Genomic DNA, 16422 nt, shown 5'->3' with positions numbered 1-16422 from the left:
CCAGCGCACCCAGGTTACTGTATAGGCGCTGTTACAGCGCCTATACAGCGGCCTTACTGTATCGAGCCGTATCTCATTTGAATCTTCCAGGTCTTCCACTCTAGCTTCCAAAGATCGGACTCATTCTCTGAGAGCTAGGAGATGTTTGCACCTAATGCACACATACAACCTCTCGCCACCTGGAAGGTAGTCATACGTGTAGTACTCAGTGCAAAAGACTGGAAAGCCTCTCTCTCGCTGCTAAACTATTTTCTGCATCATAATTTTGTTGGTTTGTTATTGAGTTAAAATTTCTAAGGGAGCAGAAATGTAAAACTAACCTAAATTACTTTGTCTATAGATTTATTTTATATTTTTCTGACAATAACCCTCAAAGCACTACAATTAATCTACTTACATCTACCTAGTTACCCGCCTTATTAACTCTTGTTTTGAATTAAATTCCTGTATAAAATATATAGTAAATTACTCCTACCAAACATAATTACCATGTAAAATCAAAACACATAAAACCAAATAAAAAACAGATAGTCTAGTAAACAGATAAGGTATAGCAAAGCCACGTGCTTCTGATTTTCTTTTACTGCAAGAGGTGTGGGGCCTCTGGAAGCTAGGATTTTGGAGTTCTAAGCCTGGATTGCTCTCTGAGTCCTCTGGAGTCCACAGCTGTGATCTCTGGAGGCCCCAGGTTCCAGTTTTCAAGAATCCCTCTCAGTTGATGACATCAGTGGGCAGGACTTCTGGGTGTTCCGGGCAGGATAGCGGATGGTCCTGCCCGGAACACCCAGAGGAGGAATAGCCTAGTGGTTAGAGCAGTGGACTACGAACCAGGAGACCAGGGTTCAGGTCCTGCTGTCGCTCCTTGTGACCTTGGGCAAGTCACTTTACCCTCCATTGCCTCAGGTACAAAAACTTAGATTGTAAGCCCTCTGGGGATAGAGAAATACCTACAGTACCTGAATGTAAACCGATGTGATATCTCGATTGAGATCGAATGTCGGTATATAACAAATAAATAAATAAATAAATGGTCATTTGTACATGCTCTTTGAATTCTTTGTGCCTTGCCTGGGAAGTTTGTTTGGTTTTGTTGCTGCTCAGAGAAAGAAATCCCTATAGTACTTAAATATAATCTGCTTTGAAGTGGCTGAAAGGCAGAATATAAATCAAAATAAATAAATATCCCCTTACTCTGTCTTCAAATTCTGATATGATTCCTCTGAATTAGTAATTTCTCCAAGGATCTCTGATTGGTCAGAGTTAGAACAGAGAATGTGGTGCTGGTTTTTGCTGATGTTCCTCTAATATGCTGCCACCCTACACCGAGTCTACCTTTTTCTGCTCCGAGCCATACTAACAATGGAGATGAAGCAGACAGCGGATATTCCAGCTTCTCAGCCAACTCTGTATCTCTAATTGGTTTTCTTCCTCTTAAAAAACAAACAAAAAAAAACAAAACCCTGCTGAACTTGGTAGGACAACTCCTGGTCCTCATCCTATGCCTCTGATCGTTGTCATTGCTACTTGTGTTTTCCTCCAGTCTCTTTAGAGGAAGAATAGCTTTTTATCTTCATCTCCTATTGCCATGTTTGCTTCTTAATGCCAGTGACATGATGGAATTTATTCAAACAGATCACTAGCAGGTGTTACAATCAGTGATACATTTTAGTTTGGACCAGATAGTTACTTTTGTTACAAACAGAGCACAGTGAGCTGTTGTTGCTGGCTGATAATGTACATTAAGAAATTAGTGCAAGAGTCACTCACCAAAGAATTATTACAATGTCAATTACTCTCCTATACAGAGAAAGCAAGCTGCCCCATCATAGTTACTGGCCACTCTGCACAAGCTGCAAGAGAAAATCACTTGCTCTGTATGTTTCTTACAGACACTGACACACGTTGCCTGCCTGCTATAGAAGGGAAGTGCAGTCTTACACTGCTTATATACAGTTATCTTCTGACAGAGATATTACTGTTTATTCTGCGGCTAGGACCACAGCTAAGACACAGTGCTTTGTCTTGTAAATATAAAGCTTTTTTTTCCAATCTTTTCTGGAACTCTAAAGCAAGAAGCTTCAAAATCACCGCCTTCTCTCTAAGATCCAACAGAGGAATGATAGAAAAAAATGGTCACTGACTGTTCAAGTGCTCTTATTTGCACTTTTACCTTAAAAATTTGATGAAGTTGATCCATGCAGCTGCTAGCTGGGATAGGCTTGTGGAAACTGCTGAAATATAATTGGCCCTGTTTTTTTCAGCTTCACTGTGTCTTCTCCCACAGACTTTAATAGGATCAAACTGAATGAACACATTCAATTCAGTATTGTCAAACTGAACCAAAAATCAACTCATTTGTCACATTTATCCATTTGGATGAATCTAAATGCATATTCATGTTCAAAATGGGATTACACAAGTTTATAAGTCAGCCATAGCTGTTTAACATAACAGTCAGATGTCACCCTGGATTTAGTGCATCCATAAATAATGATTACTGAAAGAATATGACAGTGAATAGGCAGTCTTTTCATGCTCTTTTGATTATAAACCTTTTCTAAGCACTTGCTGCTTTTCATTGTTGGAGACAGGATGTTGGACTTGATGAATATTTGATGTGATCCCGTTTGGCAGTGCTTATGTACTCATGACATAGATATATCAAATAAATAAGAATAGTAATTTTATATAGTAGTAACAGATGGTGAACAACTGTGACTAGTTTGTTTTGTGACAGATGGAGGACCAGAATTAGAAGAGCAGAGGAAATGAGGAAGGTGATGAATATGGGTAGAAAGAGAATAGAGCATGTTTCAGGAAGCTTTTGAAAAGTGTTCAGTTTTGAACTGAACCGTTAAAGGATCAGAGAATCTGTGATCTTACCTAAGAAATGAAGTGATACAGTACGTTGTTTTGGAACAGGATAGGAAACCAGCAGCATTCTGAACATACTAAAGCTGAAGAGATTTTGATACTTGATCAAAGATCAGTTTTCTGTGACCCTGACAAAAGTATGGAGAAATAAAGATATAGTTGACGAACTTGGTAGAAAAAGCATGGAGAAGGTAGCAATTGTGAGTCTTATTGCTTAGATGCAAATGTAAGGATATGAAAGAAGTAAAATGTTGAAAAACTGGTTGGAAATCAGTTAGACTTGCAGAGGAAGGTAAATAGGGAGTTCTTTCAAGAAGCAGCACACAGTACAGAACTGCTGTTGGTGGACTACTCAGGAGGAAGACTGTATTCTCCTCTTGCACATTGTAAAATCCCAGTTGATGTATTTTGTATTTTTGTATACAGTAAAAATATTTTAGATCTAACTGGAAGCATAGCAGTATCCTGGAATTAAGTGACTTCTGGGGTAGCACTGTGGCCTGAAAGTAGTAAAATGTTTACTTTGGCAGTGTTGCAGTTTGTAATTAGTTGCTCCCTGGGGTAGTCCTATGGTCTAGAATTAGTTTGATGTTCTGAGGCAACTTTGTGACATATGAACGTCAGATGTCTTCTGGAACTGTGATTATATGCATATCTCTTGGGGAATGATATAGCCTGAGGTTAGGCAAGAGGTCCCCAGGTTTAGGATAATAAGTGCTTTCTGGATCAGTGCTGCAACTGAGAATCAGGTTTTTTGCCCTCTGGTGCAATGCTTTCATCAGGGATTAAGCAAGTATGTGCTGTGGCAGTATTGTGGCCTAGAGTTAGTGTGGGGCTGTCCTAGAAGGAGCATTGTGGAGGAGCACTATGATTTGAGAATCAGATGGGTGATCTCCAGAGCAGTGCTATGACCTGAGGTTAATCAGATGCTCCTGGAACTGTACTGTTGACCCAAAGTTAGGCTTCTGTCCTGTAGCTGTACTGAATTACCCGTGATTGTGCTCTGGTTCTCTGGATGGTTCCTTTAGGTCTTAATTGCTTTAATCCTTGCAGGCTGTGGATACTCTCCTTGGGACCGTGAGTGCCCCTGCTTCCAATGCCTCTTCTCTGGGCATGCTGCTGCCGCCACCTCCTCCAACAGAACTTGGAAAACCTCAGGGGGGCTTCGAGACAGCTTCTGCCAACAGAGCATCCACAATGATCCCTGTAGCAGCGCCACCTGTAGGTGAGGTGCATGGCAGTGCTGAGGTACACTAAAAGAAGCAGGGGCAACATATGGAGGAGAGTTGGGGTTTGAGATGCTGTGTATTATAGGAGTTCCTTGTAATCAGTATTGCTATGGTAGTAGTAGGCACAATGAGTGGTGAAATATATTTTCATATATAGCACAAGAAGTGACATGATACATTTTCTTACTGCTTTGATAATAAGATAAAGTTCTCTTTCAGCTATCATACACAACCTTCTGTGCTAACAGGGCAGAGGAAAGAATATTTACTTTTCTTAGTAGTGACTTTGAAAAAAAAATGTTACATCCTAAAGCATATGTGTACTTTCAAGTATTGCCCACTATTCTTTTTGGTGATAGAACAGAGGGTTCCCATGCAGCTATCAGACATCCTTCAGTATTGTCAGGATATTAAGAGAGACAGCAACTTTTTTGTGGTCTTCCTGTTAAACAGGTTTTTTTTATATTTTGAAAACCCTGTTAACTAATCCTATGAAGATGTCCAAACTCCAGTCATCTGGCTGCCTGTCCAGGCATTAAAAAAAGTACTGTAATGTGGACTCAATTAGAGACATAAAAATGAGATATGGGATCAGCAACAAGATTATACCAACTCAATATTGAAGGTTTATCCTAGGTGAAAAACAAATTTCTTGCAAAAGAACTCTGACAGGAATATGGACATAGTCACATTGAAGATACTCATCTTTCTGACCATTCTGGCTGCCAAGCTTAATTTGCAATGTGTTGGTTTATTTTCAGTAGAAGTGCTAAAGTATACAGCCTTGACATTTGCACCAAGAAAGGCCTTATTAAGAAATAGAAGACCTAAAATTAGAAAACTCCTTTCTCTATCAAAGAGGACAATGTAATAAAGTGCATTTGGCAGAGCTCATAGTTTAACCCTCAATTGCGTGCACGTTTTTTGTGCACAAACATTATTGACAATGCAGCAAGAAGGTTTGTGCATATAACAATGTGCATTTAGGTTAGCACCATCGTATGGAAATTCCATGCAAATGAAGGCATTAACTATTACACTTCAATGCAGAGAGGTGTACTGGCTTACCTCATATTTTCTTAGTGCTAGAATTTTTACTCCTAGTCAAAGGTGGAGTAAAGTTTCCAGGGCTAATGTTAATCTATGGGCGAAAGCTGGAGTTTCAGTGCCGAAACCTGCACGTGCTATTTTATGCACAGAAAACAGCTTTGTGCACAAAATGTTTTACATACATAAAATATGATTTATGTGCTCAAAAAATGCTTTCTGTTCAGTGCATAGTTTTAATGTTGAGCTTTTTGTATCAGCCCCAAAGTAGGTAGCTGTTCATCATAACTATCTATAAACCATCAAAGTTCAGTTCTGCGTTTGAGTCTGTAATACATCCAGCTATCTTCATTGGTGATATAGGAATATCTGGAAAAAAAAAGTATATTGCAGGAGAGCATCTGTCAGATTGCACTTTAATGCATGAGCTGAACTTCATATATGATTTTTAAAAACCTGGTACTGTTCACTCTTCTTGGGAAAAAGGACTTGACATTTGCTTTAAGATTCATAATAGCAGTGACTTCTGATGTGTTCTCAAGTACTGCCTTCTTTCCCCTCTCTCAGCACTGTCTGTCTACCCCAACACCCACCAGAGGTCAACACTTGGCCACTTAAGGATCCCAACAAGCATTGCACAAGCCTTACCTGCAATAACTGCTATCCTGGTAATCTGCCAAATAGGTTTCTGTTTGCCTCTGGGCAAGTATCCTGCTCACAAGCTATTCACATGATGGTTTCTGTGGACACTGCAACTTCACAACAGACCAAGGTCACATAGTTCCAGGTTCCGGTGGAGCGGACTGTTAGCCCGGGTTTGGCTGTGCGTTTTTGACGCGCTAGCTTTACCCCTTAAACAGTAAGGGGTAATAGCGTGTTGAAAACGTGCAGCCAACCCCCCAAAACTAATAGCGCCCGCAACATGCAAATGCATGTTGATGGCCCTATTAGTTATTCCCGCGCAATCCAGAAAGCAAAATGTGCAGCGAAGCCGGAGCCAGGGAGGTGTACAGAAAAGCAGAAAATGTATGCCTGCCGGAGCCAGGGAGGTGTACAGAAAAGCAGAAAATACTGCTTTTCTGTACACCCTCCGACTTAATATCATAGCGATATTAAATCGGAGGCCCAAAAATTTTTAAAAAATGTAAAATTAAAAAAAAATGTAAAAATCGTCCCGCAGCCCACCGCTCCTGTCAAAAAAGAGGCGCTACGGAAGGGCTAGTGTCCCTAGCGCCTCTTTTTACCGCGGGCCCTCATTTGCATACTAAATTGCGCGCACAGGAGAGTGGTCTGTGCGCTCGTCGGGAGAGCAGGCGCTAGCCTCGGAGCGCCTGCTCTCCCGCGGGTTTTACTGTATTGGCCTGAAAGTGACTTAAATGGGTCACTGAGCAGTCACAATTGCAGAGCTAATAAACTAAAACATTTAACACTGATGTATCGCAAATGGAAAAAGATTAGACCTGAAATACAATAAACAGGAAAAAATTGATTTTCACAGTAACACTAATTACTACATTTAAATTAATTTGTCTGCATAGTTAAACACTGTGCCTTTCTCAGTCAAATCTGAAGGTCTTATGTATCTCTCACTTGAAACTGTAGCTCTCTGCCAGTTTCTTTGCTGTTAATGGAGCTCTGCTCAGCATAATGTCAGCAACTTGCTCTCACTTGTGGATTAAGCCTGTCTACTTCAGCTGCCAGTGACTCTAGAGTTATGCTGCTACCTGTTGTTTAACTTAAAAATAGGGAAAAAGGAGTTCTAAAGGATAAAGCTTCACAGGGCAGGCAAATAATGACATTAACAGCTAAACCCCTTTTGCTACATCTCTCCCCCTTAAAAGGAGACCCGGGACTGCAGCCTATTTGAACTGCAGTCTATCTGCATTGCCATGTTCACTGCCTTTCCTGTGCTGAATAGTAAAATTGTACATCTGCAAGGACAGTCTCCAATTTAATAGTTTTCCATTTTCATGTGAGACTTTCTTAAGCCAGACCAATTGATTGTGGTCTGTGATCACATTAAAGTTTCATCCATAGAGATATGGATGCAACTTTTTAAGGGCCCACACTAAGTCCAAATATTATTTCTCAGTAGTGGCATAAGCAACTTTTCTATTCAAGAGTTTATGGCTCAGCTAAACAAAAGGAAACTATTTTCCTTTAATGTCCACTTGACAGAGTACAGTTGTAATGCCAGAAATTGAGGTGTCAATCTGTACCACAAACCTTTGTTTATAGTTAGGGGCATAAGAACATAAGTGCCATACTGGGTCAGACCAAGATTTATCCAGCCCAGCATTCTATCTCCGACAATGGCCAGTCTGGATCAGACGTACCTGGCAGATCCCCAGTAGTTTATCTATTTCTTGTATCTAACTCCCAGGGGTAAGTGCTGGCTTTCCCAAGTCTACCTAGCTAATAATTATTTATGGACTTTTCCTTCAGGAACTTGTAAAAATCCTCTTTTGAACCCCACTGTGTTAGTTGCTTTGATCCTACCTCCTTTAGCAACATATTTCATAGCTTAATTGTGCAGAGTAAAAAAAAATACTTCCTACAATGTTTTAGATCTGCCAGTTTCTAGTTTCATGGAGTTTCCACTAGTCCTAGTGTTTGAAAGGGTAAATAATTGTTCTCTGTTTACCCCTTCATCCCCACAAATTTCAGTCATATCCCCCCTCAAAGACTTTTCCAAGCAAAAAAGCCCTAATCTGTTTAGCCATTCTCCTTAAAGTTTTTCCATCCCCTTTATTTTTGCCACCCTTCTCTGAACCTTTACTATGTCTGCTGTCTTTTTTAAGATGGTGCGATAAGAACTGCACACAGTACTCTAGGTGCAGTTTTACCATGGATCTATACAAAGGCATTATCATATTTTCAGTATTGTTCTCCTTTCCAAATAATTACTAGCATTATATTTGCCTTCTCACTGCTGCCACACAATGAGCTAAAGATTTCAAGATATTGTCCACAAGGACTTCAAGATCATTTTCCTGGGTGGTGACTCCTAACATGGAACCCAGCATCATGTCCCTGTAATTGGGATTATTTTTCCTTATGTTCATTTTGCACTTCTGCACATTAAATTTAATCTGCCAATTAGAAACCCAGTCTCCTAGTCTCACAAGGTCCTTCTGTTCTTCACAATCTACTATCATTTTGATGACTCAAAGCTATTTTTGTGTCATCTTCAAATTTGTTTACCTCACTCGTCATCCCTTTCTCCAGATCATTTATGAATATTCTAAATGGCACAAGTCCCAGTACAAATCTCTGGGGCACTCAGTGACCTTTCTCCATTTGGCAAATTGACCATTTAGTCCTACCCGCTTGTTTCTTGTCTTTCATCAAGTTGCCAGTCCACAATAGGACACTGTCTTTGATCCCATGACCTCCTAATTTCTTAAGTCTTTCGTGAGGGACTTCGTCAAATGCCTTTTGAAAATTCAAATACACTATATCAATCAACATACCTTTGTCCGCATGTTTGTTTACACTCTCAAAAAAATGTAAATTGGTAAGGCAAGACTTCTTCATGCAAAACCCATGTTGTCTCTCCCTTATTAAACCATGTCTATTTATGTGGTGAGTACTTTTTTTTTTTATAAAGAATATCTTTAACCATTTTGCCCAGCATCAACATCAGGCTCACCAGTCTATAGTTTCCTGGATCACCCCTGAAACCCTTTTTAAAAATTGGCATTACATTGGCCATCCTCCAATCTTCTGGTACAGGTTGCAGATCACCAGAATCAGATCTGTAATTTCATTTTTTAATGTCTTCAGAACTCAGGTGAATACTATATGGTCTTGGTGATTTGTATTTCATTAGTTTGTCTGAGTTATTATGTCCTCCAGTTTCCCAGTGGTTCCATCTACTCACTCTGTCATCACCATTAAAAAAAAAAAAAAAAGGTTTCCAGTGTTGGTCTAACCCCAATGTCCTCCTCAGTATAGACAGGGGTAAAGAATTCATTTATTTTTTCTCCTATTTCCTTGTTCTCCATGGCAGTCCCTTTTACCCTTTAGTCACCTGGTGGCCTGACTACCTCACAGGTAAAAAAACACTGTGCATATCCTCCAAACCTCAGGAAATTAAATCATAAAAAAATGGAGGTAATCCAATAACTATTATACCATATTTAGATCCATTTGAATCAACTTCTTTATTAACCATTTACAATGGACCTATGTGAAACATTAAAACACATACCATACACCCAACTCTTCTACTACTCACACATTCATTCTCATACTACCCATACATGCTTTACCCCTACATTACCATACTCACATCCATTCTAAACCATACTATATATATCCATAAAAATAAGGCTTTCACATGTTCACATATGAGGTACAATCCCTTATAACTTCCACTTAATGTCTTATAACCAATACATTGAATCAGTATATTTTTACAGACAAGTCTTCCCTTGTTTTAAATCCAAACCGGTAGATCTTTCAAACCAAGTCCAGTCTATCTTTGATGTAATCTTGAAAACAATCCGACGAGAGCCTCGTTTCCCCCTGTGCTCCAGGGCTTCTTCAGGGACTTATCTTCCACAAATGTCCATACTGATTCCCGTGTCCATAAGTCCTGCTGTATTCGTTTATATAAATGAAATTTCATCATGTATCGTACAATCTTTGTACGATACATGATGAAATTTAATACAACGATTTGAATTCTACTAATCGTGTGGGGAACGCTGTGAACGGGCACTGGCAGCTAAGCACAGCTGCAACACAGAGTATGAAGACACAGTATGTGAAGAGTGCTGTTTGATTTAAATGTAAAATTGATATAAACGAATACAGCAGGACCTATGGACACGGGAATCAGTATGTTGAATTAAACATTTGTGCAAGATAAGTCCCTGAAGAAGCCCTGGAGCACAGGGGGAAACAAGGCTCTCGTCGGATTGTTTTCAAGATTACATCAAAGATAGACTGGACTTGGCTTGAAAGATCTACCGGTTTGGATTTAAAACAAGGGAAGACTTGTCTGTAAAAATATACTGATTCAATGTATTGGTTATAAGGCATTAAGTGGAAGTTTATAAGGGATTGTACCTCATATGTGAACATGTGAAAGCCTTATTTTTATGGATATATATAGTATGGTTTAGTATGGATGTGAGTATTGTAATGTGGGGGTAAAGCATGTATGTGTAGTATGAGAATAAATGTGTGAGTAGTAGAAGAGTTGGGTGTATGGTATGTGTTTTAATGTTTCACATAGGTCCATTGTAAATGGTTAATAAAGAAGTTGATTCAAATGGATCTAAATATGGTATAATAGTTATCTGACTACCTCACAGGCATTTTGCTTTGAATGTGCTTGAGAAAGTTTTCATTGCTTGTTTTTACCTCTGTGACAAACTTCTTTCCAAATTCTCTCCTAGCCTGCTTGCGTTATGCTCTCCTAGCCTTGCTTATGCTTATGCTCTAACCTGTATTCCTTATTTGTGTCTGCTTTTGATTTTTTCAAATGATGCCCTTTTGGCTTTAATTGCCTCTTTCACTTCACTATTAAACCATGGTAGCAGTCATTTGTTTTTTCTTTGTCTTTTTTAATGGATGGAATGCATTTTGTCTAGGCTTCAAGGATGGCCATTTTAAACAGTGTCCATTCCTCCTGCAAGTTTTTAACCTTGTTGATTGTTCATTTCATTTTTTCCTACCAGATTTCCTCATTTTATCACAGTCTCCCTTTTTATAGTTAAATACTAAAGAAAACTACTACAATAGTATTTATTCCAGGACAAGCAGGATGCTAGTCCTTACATATGGGTGACGTCACTGACGGAGCCCTATTGCGGGAAAACTTTCTGTCAAAGTTTCTAGAAACTTTTGACTGGCACTGTGTGACCACTGATCATGCCCAGCATGCCATGATATTCTCTGCCACAGGGGTCTCTGTCTAGTCTTCTTTTTTCCACGCTGCTGTAAGCATCACAGAGCAAGGAGCCCTGTGAGTTTCTCACAGACTTACTGACTAAAATGTCATTGATTTTTCAAAGATATTTTTCTCCCATATGGGATTTCTCTCATATTTCCACCAGCCGGTAAGAAATTGTAGTCTCGTTTTTACTTTTAGTAAAAACTCTCAGAATTTTTTTTACTCTCTTTTCATCGATGGCTGTCGAGAAAAAATGGCTTCAGGATTTAAAAAATGTCCAGTATGTAATTGGACAATGTCTATAACAGATCCACACCTTGAGTGTGTTCTCTGTTTGGGAGGTAAACACGATGTCTCATCCTGCCCTCAATGTGCAGAGATGACTCCCAAAGGACGAAAACTTCGACAGGAGAAGATGGAGCATCTCTTTCACCTTCAGCTTCTTCCTTCTCCTTCAACATCGAAATCATCCCCAGCAGGAGTTTCAAAAAAAGTTTTACTGAAAAAACGTCATATGGAAGGATCGGGAGATCAAGCATCGCCATCGATCTCGACGGCATCGATAAGGTCAGTAGTCAAGCATAGGCCTAAGCATCGGCACCGACATCGACAGACACTGACTCTAGCGTCACCCCTCTCCCTGGGGGAACCGACCGCTAAGCGGTAGAAACCGCAGGAAACTCCGATGCCGACGGTGCCGGGGCCTACACCTTCATCAATTGAACCTCCACAGGGGTCTGTGGAAGGTAATAACATCACCTACACTGCCACCGCATACAGCTGCGCTATCCACACCGGCTGCATCGCAGGAATTGTCTAATTTTATAAGACAAGCGGTGATCCAGGCCCTGAAGGAACAGACACCTATTCCGGCGACTGTGCCAATGCCGGTGCCAGCACCAATGCCGGTTCTTGAACCGATGCCGGTACCCTCGCCGATACCGATGATTCCACCAACACCGATCAACATACCAATGCTGATGACACTGTCATTAACGATGCCGATGTCACTCATTACATCGATGCCGGTACCTAAACCGATGACAATTGCGATGACATCGACGCGACCACCAAAGACAACAACACCGTCTTCGGTTACAATACAGTCACCATCAATGCTGACCATAGACCGCGCGTCGGTCTCCTTTCCCTATGGCATCAACCGGCTGCCGCCGGTGCTCCCAGTGCCTTCGGACTATGTCCATCATGGACCCTCACGAGGTCTCTGTCCTCTGCCTAGGGGCTTCCCATGATGTCCGCGTCTGCAACCTCTGTGCCCAGTGACCCCCAAGGGTCATCGGGCCTGTCTTGACAAAATGGAAAAACTCTTCGGGTTCAAGCTATCAGAGCAGTCCTCTGTGTCGGGAACCTCCACCCCACTTGGCAAGGAGCCCCCAGTCCTAGCTGTGCCAGGTCCCGAACTCAGGGTGGGGGACCAAACACTATCCCTGTCTTCCTGTTCCCGATCAGGTTCCTCGACATCGGCATTGGGCAAGGACCGCAGTGATTGTAGAGAAAGTCCAAAAAGCATCGGTATCAGTCATTTTCTCCCTCCAAACCAGACCGTGAGAAGGCATCGACCTCTGTGCCTCTGACGAAGCGGTCGAGAGTGGAGGAGGCCATTTCCTCCGACCCCCACCGAGGTCTCCACCAGCCCCAGTGGAGGGCTCGTTCCCCTTCAACCAGGGCATGCACTGATTCCGCCAGCTGCTCCTCAGCCAGGTCTATCCTCGCAGGCTTTTGAGGAGGAGCTAGAGAGGCATGTGCGGATGGCGGTTGGCCGGGCCCTGCAGGGTTTTGAGCCTCCGGTTCCCAGAGTACCGCCGCCGCTTTTGCTGGAGTGGTTCGATATGCTGCTTGGTGTACTACCCTCGCAGCCAGCTTCGGTGCCCCAAGCCCACCAACGGCCTCTGGGTGCACCTCTGCCATCGCCACCGGCCCCATACCGATGAGCAACTCATCTGAAGAGGAAGGGCCATCGGGCACAATGACGGGCTGGAGACACGTGGTACCACCTCACTGTCGGGCTCTCTCAGGGCCCTCGGGGTCAATTCCATCGATTCCTTCGGTACCCCCGATCCCATTAGCACCATCGGATCCCTCACCTCCCTTGCGGGTGCGAGGCCCTACAATGCCTCCGGTGCTTCTCTCAGTGCCTTCGAGACCCAGGCCGTGCACACCAATGGGCCTTCGGCTCCCCGCATCCCCGGAAGGTCTCAGTGAGGGTGAGGCCCCCTTTGACCCCTGGGAAGAAGAAGCGTCCATATCCTCCTTGGAGGAATCGGAGGATCTGCCTTCTGAATCTTCTCCCCTAGAGGAATGATGGTGATCTTCCCCCCAAGGACCTCTCCTTTGTGGGATTTGTCAAGGCCATGGCTGAGTTGGTGCCCTTCCAATTACTGACAGAGCAGGACTCCAGGCACAAAATTGTGGAGATCCTACAGTTCATGGATGCCCCGAAGGAGGTGGTGGCAGAACTCGTTCATGGCATTTTCAAGGAACTGGTGACCTGCCTGTGGGAGCATCCCATCTCCTTGCCGCCAGTTAATAGAAAGATAGATAGTGGTGTACCTAGTCCAGCCATAGACTGGGTTCGACTGCCGTCAACTCCCCCACCAATTGGTGGTGGTAGAGTCAGCCATGAAAAAGGCTGAGAGGGTTCATACCCATGCCTTGGCACTGCCAGGGCGCGAACATAAAGCCCTTGATGCGTTGGGATGCACAGTGTTTCAGGGCACAAAGGTTATTGCCCGTATAGCTTGCTACCAGCTTTACATGGAACAATATTCCCGGAATCTGTGGAAGCAGTCCCTGGAGTTCATTGAGCGTCTGCCTCAAGAATTCCAGGAGGATGTTCAGGCTATCGTACAGCAGGGCCTGGAGTGTGATAAACATGATGTCCGCTCAGCTTATGATGCCTTCGAGACAACCATGAGATCTGTTGCAGCAGGCATTGGCACCCATCAGTCGGCTTGCTACGAGCATCCAACTTGCGCTTTGAGGTACAGAACAGTCTTGCTGACTTGCCTTGTACAGGTGAGAACCTGTTTGGGTACAGGATTAAAGAGGCTGTAGCTCAGCTGAAGGATTACCATATTGTCTGCTAGCACTTCCGACACAGCCAACCAGGAAGCCTTCATGGCAGTATCCAAGACGGCCTTTCTATCGGCAGTAAGTATTACCCCCTGCACTGAGGGCCAGGGCTCAGAGGCCCATCCCTAAGGCCAGACAGAGACCACCTAGGGCACCCACATCTCCACCACAGAACCCCGCCATGGGATTTTGACTGGCGGCAAAGGAGTGTGAGCGGAACTCTGGGTGGGGGTTGCTTCCAATGTTTTGCAGATCGATGGTTCTCAATCACAATAAACCTCTGGGTCATATCCATCGTCCGCCAGGGTTACTGGCTGCATTTCCAGTGACTTACACACTGCTCTCCCCATTTCCCAAGTGAAGAGCAGCAGAAGGCGTTCAGATACTTCGGGTAGAGCTCTCGGCCCTCGTTTCCACTCAAGCGGTCTAACCTGTTCCGACCAGCCAATGGGGGCAGAGGGTTCTACTCCAGGTATTTCCTAATTCCCAAGAAAATGGGTGGCCTCAGGCCCATACTGGACCTGAGAGCTTTAAACCGCTTCTTGGTAAAGGAAAAGTTCAAGATGGTCTCACTGGGCTCCCTGATCCCCCTTCTCAGGGCAGGGGATTGGCTCTTCTCCTTCGATTTACAAATCGCATATGCCCATATCCCTATTTTTCAGGTGGATCGGCAGTACCTAAGATTTCTGGTCGACGGGCACCACTATCAGTATCAAGCTCTGCCCTTTGGCCTGGCATCTGCACCCCGGGTTTTCACCAAATGTCTGGCAGTTGTCGGTGCCCATCTTCGACGGCAGGGAATTCATGTGTTTCCCTACCTTGACGATTGACTCAAGAAAGGCAACTCCCGTCAAAGGGCTCAGAGTGCCATGCATCTCACGATTGAAACCCTGGAATTCTCAATAACTTTCCCAAGTCCCATCTTCAGCTGACCATGCAGCTGGACTTCATTGGGGCGTGCTGGAGAGGGCCTACCTACCTCAGGACAGGGCTTAGACATTAGCAGCTCTTGTACGACATATCTCCAGCTGCCCACATGTCTTTGCTTATTTATTTATTTTATTTATTTAGTGTTTTTCTATACCGGCATTCGTGATAGGAATCACATCATGCCGGTTTACAATTAACAAAGGGGTGTAAAAAGAAGATACAATAAGAACATTAACAGGTGCGGAACGAAAAACGTTGCAGTTACAATAAAACAGGGAAATACACAACTGGGAGCAGTGAAAAATCGATAGGAATTTAACAGAGAGAAAAAAAATTTACAAATTTACAAATGTATGGTATTTACTAAGTTATGGACTTTTGCAGAGATATTGTTTACCATGTTAAGGTAAAGTCAGAGTCGGTTAATGGAGAGTTCAGGTTCAGTTGGGGTCTGGAAAGGCTTTCTTAAATAGCCACGTTTTGAGTCTTTTCCTGAATGTTGGAAGGCAGGGTTCCTGTCGCAGATCCGGTGGAATGGAGTTTCATAGAGGTGGTCCTGCTGTGGAGAATGCCCTGTCTCTGAAGGTTATATGCTGAGAGGCTTTGGTGTGTGGTACCTGTAGAGAATCTCTATAGGACTCTCTGATGCGTCTGGAGGAGGTATGTTTTCTGAATGGGATTTGTAGGTTGAGCGGAGAGTGTTGATGGATAGCTTTGTAGATAGAGGTAATGGACTTATATATGATTCTATAGTGAATTGGCAACCAATGTAGGTCTTTGAGAATTGGAGATATGTGATCTCTTCTCCTAGTGTTTGTCAATATTCTGGCTGCCGTATTTTGAACCATCTGAAGAGGTTTAGTGTGAGATGAGGGTAGACCTAATAATATAGAGTTGCAATAATCTAACTTAGAGAAGATTATTGCTTGTAGGACTGTTCTGTAGTCATGAGAGTGGAAAAGTGGTTTTATTCTTTTTAAAGCAAAACACAAAGAACCAAAAACACTTGTTTTGTCTAACAAACTCTTAAGCAACCAAAAAAAACAGAGTATAGAAAATTTCTTGTAAAGTGCTAATATACAGCAGTTTTGAAAATAATTTTTTACAAAATAGTATTTTTCCAAGAATATTTTTATCTTTTTTATATAATTTAAACCGCATCAGCAAGCCTGACAACGGCAGTGAACCCACTTGCCGTCCGGACTTCTCGTCATGTGCGGCATGGTATTTACCTAAATATTGTTAAAGTGTTTCTAATAGGAGGCAATTCGTTAGATATCCTCTAAATCCTGTTTTTGAGTGAAAAAAGCATCAGGAAAACCCGCACTGTCCCAAATAACACCC

General features: G+C 42.7%; 1 protein-coding gene across 6 annotated transcripts in view; it reads left to right on the top strand.

Moving 5' to 3' along the window:
• The window catches only part of KANSL3 (KAT8 regulatory NSL complex subunit 3), a 331289-nt gene that overhangs the window by 299018 nt on the left and 15849 nt on the right, over positions 1-16422 (top strand). For 4 of the 6 annotated variants that reach the window (XM_029604292.1, XM_029604291.1, XM_029604289.1 and 1 more), the window contains one exon: positions 3928-4099. The exons of 1 other annotated variant lie outside the window; for it this stretch is intronic. In XM_029604292.1, the coding sequence (XP_029460152.1) occupies positions 3928-4099 (172 nt within the window). Of the gene's footprint in view, positions 1-3927; positions 4123-16422 lie in introns of all 6 variants that reach the window. One more of the 6 variants, XM_029604293.1, reaches the window with a different exon arrangement.

Source organism: Rhinatrema bivittatum, chromosome 5, assembly GCF_901001135.1.
Source record: "Rhinatrema bivittatum chromosome 5, aRhiBiv1.1, whole genome shotgun sequence".
In the NCBI taxonomy this organism is placed as follows: Eukaryota; Metazoa; Chordata; class Amphibia; order Gymnophiona; family Rhinatrematidae; genus Rhinatrema; species Rhinatrema bivittatum.
The sequence above is the reverse complement of the archived record's forward strand: the minus strand, read 5'-3'. Positions and strand labels throughout refer to the sequence as shown.